Genomic DNA, 7,543 nt, shown 5'->3' with positions numbered 1-7,543 from the left:
GTCACGCAAAATCCGCTTTCAGATGAAAAAAAAAACACTGCGATGGGCTTTATTTGAGCGCTCAGACTTGCAATAAGGCATGCTCACATGTAATGCGGAATCATTCAGTACTACGCACTTAACCGGGGACTGCTGCGCACAATCTCGGGTGTCACGCTCAACATACACACAAGATCTGGGCCTCCATTCTTTCTCCGGTTTGGAATGCTCAGCGACGTGTTTTATACAACGAAGAAGGTCTAAGTTACCATGTCAGAACATAAGACATTCTATATTACAACTAAACAATGCAGCAAGTGCGTAGATTTAGCACTTTCAGATAATAACGCCAATATCGGAAGATCGGTGTCATATAATGATGACGGCGATTATGAGACAGGTAATTACGAGCGTGATCTCGGAGATCGGCTGCGCCTGATGAGGTCCGATGCGACCGAGCCCCCAATCTCCCTCACCTCCCCTGCCGCACCATCCCGCTTCATCAGACACAGGGGGTTATAAGGTGAGGTGTAATCGGGCAGGCACCAATTCGGCTCCGCACCGACTGATTCATTATCGTGTTTCAGGCGGCTAGAGCCGGCTTGTAAGGTCCGAACTACGCCGACTCATTCTGGATATGATTTAAAACGCGGGCGACGCGGCTGAGTTGAACAAGCATGGGCAGCTCCCTCCCTGAGTTGTAGCAGCCATGAGGAGCTCCCTCCCTGATGTAACAGCATGAGGCAGCTCCCTCCCTGAGTGTAACATCAGAGGCAGCTCCCTCCCTGAGTTGTAACAGCCATAAGGCGGCTCCCTCCGGTAGTGTAACAGCATGAGGCAGCTCCTTCCCTGAGTTGTAGCAGCCATGAGGCAGCTCCCTCCCTGAGTGTACACGATGAGGCAGCTCCCTCCCTGAGTTGTAACCGCCATGAGGCAGCTCCCTACCCGAGTGTACAGCATGAGGCAGCTTCCTCCCTAAGTGTAACAGCATGAGGGCAGCTCCCTCCCTGAGTTTGTAACAGCCATGAGGCAGTTCCCTCCTGAGATAATACAGCCACGAGGCACCTCCCACCTATAACTCCCACGGCTCCCGCCACAAGCGAGGCCGCATGCCCGCCGAGGGAAGCCGGCTTCGACCCCGATCAAAGCTAGGTGCTGATGCTGACCGGAGGTAGTTTCGCTTGCCTGACTGGAGCCCTGACCCTCTTGAACCACCGAGTGGAGCGAGTCCCCGTCCCTGAATCGCGCATCGCTGCTGCCCCTGAAAGGAGCAGGCTCCTGCCCCAGAAACGGAACCGGTCCTGGGCGCCGAATGAATACGTTTTTACCCTTGACGTCGCCCACCTGCCCCGAGTGGAACAGGCCTCCGCTACGGCCGCGCTTCGCTCCCAGCCCTGAGCGGGTCCGGTTCCCAAATCTGACCGCGGTCAGTCACTGTTCTTGATCCGGCCAGGCTTTCTGAGCAACCCGGCCGTGCAGGCTTTCCGGCAGGCAGTCAGGGCACGTGTGAGGGGGCCGGGCCGACGGCTCTAGAGTCAGGTGTGCAGCACCGATACCTGACCTCGGGTCAGACAGGTGGAACCCATCAATGTAGCTCTGTCACTGGGTCGGCGATTGGTGAGCGAGCCGAATTGACAACTGTGTCCTGCCGTAAGCTGTGCACAGCAGGCAGACACCGTCGCAGATCAACACACCGCCCCGCCTGGGTGCGTGCATTCCACATGCTAGTCGAGTGAGGAGCATGAAGGAGAGAGAGGGTGTGCGAGCGGGTGAGAGAGACCGAGGCGGGAAAGAGGCAGAGATGCGAGCTGAATTTTTTAGCCGCGGCGGCCAGGGCCGGACACTGACACAGATTCTCCCACGGAGCTCCGGCAGCTAAAAAGAACGAGAAAGAAACCCGCGCGGCTGCGCGCCGGCTCCGGCCGCCTGCCACGCTACGCACCACTACTCGGCAGACAGCCATTTGGCCGCCGCCGACCGTAATTCAAACGTCATCTGACTGCTTCAGATGGCGGCGAGCAGCTATCACATACCATACATCCTTATAAGGCTGAGGGCCCGAGACTTGGCACGCCTCAGAAAAGCCGGCGTTTCCATGATACCCGGTCCCAATTAGACGTATTGACATTCGGAGTTCCTGCGTGGCCGACCTCCTTAAGCTGACGCCCAGGGTCTCTGACCCACTATACACACGCATCTTACCACCTGGGAGGTCATTCCATTCATACTGCGTGTGTCCAAAATTCATTACGCTGCGTGAATAAATAGGGAAACGCCCCATTACGATGGTAATACTGGCTATTTACATTCAGGGGACCGACCGATTTGACCCACGCGGCGCCCTTGGCGGCCGCTGATGAAAACAGCCGGCTGATTGTATGCCGATTGGGGTGGGTGAAATGTGAGGCCTCGTTCAAGGTTTCGTGCCAGTATCGGCACGGATGCTTAAGTAAGCCTGCGAGGCAAAGAGAAGACACGCAGCACCTTAACGAAAGCTCCGGCCCGCGATTCCATTGAGTCCAGTGTGGCAATCAGAATGTTCATTGTACGTTTTCACTGAAATCTTGACCTGCATAGACACAGCCATCGGGCTTGCTGCAAGACGAACCGCATAAGTTTTTGACAGTTTGCTGTTTTCGTTACGTTCTGGCTATACAAAACGGCGCCGAGGGGCCGATGAGACCACAGTAGTTTTTCACTTATCTTCACACGCCAAGGGCTCGGTGATTTGTTGCGCCTGCGCTCCAAAAGCTAGAGTAAGCTTTCTTAGGCTCGATAATTTTTTTACAACAAAGTTGTCATAAACTAGGAAATGTTAAATTCTCCACATCATCCAGGTAAGTAACGGGAACAAGTTTTCGGCACGCGTGTGAGTGGAATCACGTTTAATGTTAAAACGCTGTTTAATGTGTGGTTACGCCCATATTCATCTTAAGCTTTATAGTCAGGAAAACCAAAACTAAAGCCAACTAAGTGTCGCACAACTCCGTGAAAGAACTGCAAACCCCTTGCCCTTCCACGGTCCTCGACCTCCATCCCCCACCCTACCTCCCACCGCGCCCGCAGCGTGACAGCGGGAGCTCTGCCGTCCGCCGTCGCCGCTGCGTGCTGGCCGTGACGGCGGCCGCTGCCGGCAGAGAGAGGCGGCACCCGATGCGCCGATAGCCCTGTCTCCGGCCGGGGGTGGCCGTGGTGGCCCACATGCCACTGGGTCACCGGCCCGTCTGTCATCGTGAATACAAAGGCGGCGGCACGGCGGGCGGCACCCGGCGCCGCACGGCCCGCCACCGCCGCCCGGCCGCCCCCGGCGCCGCCGTCTCAAAGGATGGCGACTCCCGCCGCTGGGCGATCGACGGCGGACAATGTCACGAGCGGAGGAGAGAAAAAAACTTGCGCTCAGAGACGTGACGTCATCTGCTCACTCGATCGGAAGGCGCTGCTTCTAAAGTGAACTTCAAGACGAACGCGTGGGAAGTGACGCTGTCACGCATGCATCATGAATGCCACTAAATAAAGTGACGTGTTTGATGACCTATATAGAACATACGTCACTCGGAGCTGCTAAGCCTTCACTGTTACCACTTGTGGCAAGAGTACAATTTTTACCCTTAAACCGATAAACCGAGATCATAACGGGCTCGAGCTGTCGGCAGATCCATTGACGAGCCAAAACAAGATGTTCGCGGCGTTTCATTCTGGACCTCAATTTGCGCATCACTGTGGTCAAGAATAGTCCGAACTGTAAGACACAGTCAATATGTTCATGCGACAAGAGAAACCCAATGTTGGCAACTTTAATTGATCGCAGTGAAAAGCTAGAGAGTAAATTATTATTATCGAGGAGTCATCGAGCGCTGCATTCCAGCAAGGCGATCAAGCAAGGTGAATGTTCTGCTGCTTGATTTCACTCAGCCTACTTTTACTATAGGTGAGGTTTATGGCATGTAAGGCGGGTCACTTGGCACTTCACAACTTTATTGGCCATTACTGTCCAGTCATTACAGACAAGCTCGTCTGCATTTTGCCTGCGAGTATCAACAACAAATAAGCCTGTTTCAGTGCTTTCATGGTCGCACGATGATGATGTGACGATAATTACACATTTTTGTTCGACAACTAAGATTCGTAGGGCCCCCGACATTCGAAAAGTTTCGTGCAATTCGCAGACAAATTTAACGAGGATGGTATGTAATACAGTCGAAATTGTGGACAATGTACTGCTTCCTAACGTACACAATAACCGGTGATCATTTTTTCAAATAGGCAATGCCGACAAAACCGATTAAAGCTGTGGAAAATTGCGGTTTGCGAGTCAACCAAGCCACTCCAAATGAAAATCTACATACGAGACACATGGACAGCTGAAAGCACAAAAACGTGGTGTTCTTCCTACTGACGCAATTGTTCAATAATTTGGCGCAGGACAACGCTTCTCAGTTCCTATTGTCCCGTCGCAGTTAACGTCTAGTTGGCACATCCCCTGCCATCAGACGTCCTATGCCACATGACCATAACCGACAAAACTTCTGCCTGCATTAATTCCATTGACAGCAGGCCACGCTAGCCATCTTGTTTATCCTGAGTCGTAGCACATACAACGTAACTACCTGGCGAATCCACAGCTCAAAGGCGGCTAAATGCATGCTCCGTAAAGTCGGGAAGCTAAGTCGGTACCAGCCATTATCAGTACCGGTGTGACCAAATCCAGTACCAGTCGTCATCAGTACCGGCAGTGATCAAAGCATCACTTAGGGTAACAATCCGAGACTCCCCGTCACAAGTGGACGTGGCCTGTCCTGCAGCCAGCCGAATCGCGCCGGGGCCCGGCCACTGACAGGAGGTCCCGCTGTCCGCGAGCAAGGCCTCTGCGCTGACCTGCGCCACCGCAGGTCACGTGCCGCCCTGACCTCTGCGACTGCCGGTCACGTGCCGCTCCTCAAGCCACACCGGATGTGGCGGAATGCGGTCAGAATGTGGTCCACGCGCACGGCGGGATGCGTGGCTGGCGATGTCACGGGGGCGCGCAGGCTCAGGTGAAGACAGCTTGACGTGGTGTTATGAAGTTATGACCGTTCCTTGCCATCTTCGGCAAAACGAGCTTTTCCTTTAAAGGATAAACAACTAGAAACAATTCTTACGGGCGGTAGGTACAGTGCCGTCCCTTATCACGGAGGTATGCGGAGGTGGCGAATGAAACGTGGCGTGTTTGGCCGCGGATTTCACACACCCACGGCTCGACTGCATTCCGCACGATTAGAACATAATGCACTGAAACATATCCCTTCCGGGAGCTTTGCCACGCCGGCATACACACAACACACACACACACCACCACACACACACACACACACACACACACACCCACACACACACACACCACACACACACACACACACACACCACCACACACACACACACACACCACACACACACACACCAACACCCACACACACACACACACACCCACCACACACACCACACACACACACACCACACACACACACACACACACACACACACACACACACACACACACACACACACACACACATATATATATATATATATATATATATATATATATATATATATATAATATATACACGCCCGTACCCCGAGACTGACTAACCTGGTCGATGCCGTGACCGTAGCGCATCAGGATGGGCACAACCACTGAGGCGTCCTTCATGTCCTTCACTTCCTTCTTCAGCTGCGTGAAATGGAAGAGGCAGTCCTTGTCGTGGTCGATGCGGCGCTGCAAGATGCCAAGGAAGATGTCCAGGCTGTGGTTGCCCAGGATCGGCTCCACCACATTCAGGATGGTCTTGTTCTTGATGAGCCTCTCTTGAATCTCCTGCTGAGTGATACTCAGCTGGCGCTGATGCGACACCTGGATCGGCGCCGGGCCGTGGCTGATGCTGCGGCACAGCGTCTGCTTGGACGCCGTCGACAAACTCAGCTCCTCCAGCTTTTCCAGCGCCGCCTTGTACGACGTCACCACCTTCTTGAACTCGAGCTTCAGCGCGTCGTGCAGATTCATCAGCGAGCCGTCGGAGGTGCCCACCATGCCGTGGTGGCCCATGCCCTCCACCGCCTTGTCCAGCGCCTTACGCCGCGACACCAACATCTTCTTGATCTTGGGATCGGTGTGCACGATCACCTTCAGCAGCTTCTTGCAAGAGGCGATGAAGGGGCCGCACAGCTCCCACTTGATGTTGCCCGTCAGACTGTCCTCCTGCTGCGCGAAGAACTTGACCATCTGCATGACCACCGCATCCGGCTTCAGAGTCTTCACCGAGAAGTTGAGCCCGTCAGAGAGGAACACCTTGGCGTAGAGCGCCTCCAGGATCGGCAAGCTGTCCGGCATCGACTCGATGAACACGTCCACCGGCAGATCCGTCAGGATTACCTTGAACGTGCCGTGGCTCAGACGGTTGACGAAGTTGGCCGCCTCCCGGTACTGCTGGTTCTCGTACAGCATCAGGATGCGCTTGACGGCGAACTTGGGGCTGACGTCGGCGATAGTCATGGAGCTGATACGGTTGAGGTCGAGGTAGCTGCTGGGCTCGTCTGGGTCCGGCTGCCACTTGCTCTTGCGCCACTGCAGCCGCTGCACGGGTCGACGGTGAGCCTTCTCCGGGCGGAAGCGCATCTGCTTCTCCACGAGGTGCGGTGGCGGCGCCATCAGCTGTAGCGGCGCGGCCGGCTTGTACGTCCACGTGGACGTCTTCATGGCCGATAGATCCATGGGCAGCGAGGAGCGGCCCTGCAGCGGGTGCTTCCGCACGTGCAGGTCGTGGTAGCGCTCCAGCCGGTCGCCGTTTAGGCTGTGCAAGTTGAACATGTCGCCGGCCTCAGGTCGACGAGGTGGTGCCACTCGCAGCTGACACCTCGACAGTCACGCGTTTCGAGCGTCGCCACCGCGCACAACCCTGCGGTCGAGACGCCGACGTCAGTCACCTCGCGACCTCAGCCTAACGTCTCGGGTGCAGTCTCCCGCGGCGCTGCAGGCGGCAGCCGTCCAGGTCCGTCGCAGGAGGCGCGGGCTCCCGCCGGCACGGGCGCGTCAGCCTGTCTGGCCGGGCGGGTGCGGGACGGCGCGGGCGCACGAGCGGCGTGTCAGCGGCCGACCGGGCGCGGGTCCGGCAGCCGACTGGCGGCGCGCCTGAAGTGGGACGACGACGGCCCACGAGGCGCCGCTGAGAGAAACCTGGGCTGCGCTGATGGCATGCACCGGACACGTCGCACCCGGCCAGGGGTTAAGTGGGGAATAATGCGCCCGATTACGGCGTCAGTTAGTGCGTCGCTCCTATTATCACCCTCATTTGTCTTGCGCGGCGCCGGCTGGCCGTGAGTTAAGCCGAGATAGATGTTCGAGGAAGGCGCCTGGGCGTGCGTGAGTGGTGTGGGGAGTGAAGGAACGGCCGGTCATCATCGCTTCAGAGCTGTCTATGACCGGGTACTGGTGCCCGCGCTTTGGCCGTTGCGAACATATTGGCCTAGGAGCTTGGGGTACACTATTTTAAAATGTAGAAGCTTCAATACTTACTGTGGCCTTTGAATT

At 55.9% G+C, this 7,543-nt stretch overlaps 1 protein-coding gene across 1 annotated transcript; it reads right to left on the bottom strand.

The window, feature by feature from the left end:
* Positions 1-5,608: 5,608 nt before the first annotated feature.
* LOC119114653 (uncharacterized) lies at positions 5,609-6,891 on the bottom strand (the record flags this gene model as incomplete). The annotated part of the gene is made up of 1 exon (XM_037238689.1): positions 5,609-6,891. A coding segment is annotated over exon 1 (1,215 nt), but the record flags the coding sequence as incomplete, so codon positions are not given.
* Between the last annotated feature and the right edge of the window lie 652 nt (positions 6,892-7,543).

Source organism: Pollicipes pollicipes, unplaced genomic scaffold (assembly GCF_011947565.3).
Source record: "Pollicipes pollicipes isolate AB1234 unplaced genomic scaffold, Ppol_2.1 Scaffold_2748;HRSCAF=3217_pilon_pilon_pilon, whole genome shotgun sequence".
Lineage (NCBI taxonomy): Eukaryota > Metazoa > Arthropoda > Thecostraca > Pollicipedomorpha > Pollicipedidae > Pollicipes > Pollicipes pollicipes.
This window is presented reverse-complemented; position numbering and strand designations above follow the sequence as displayed.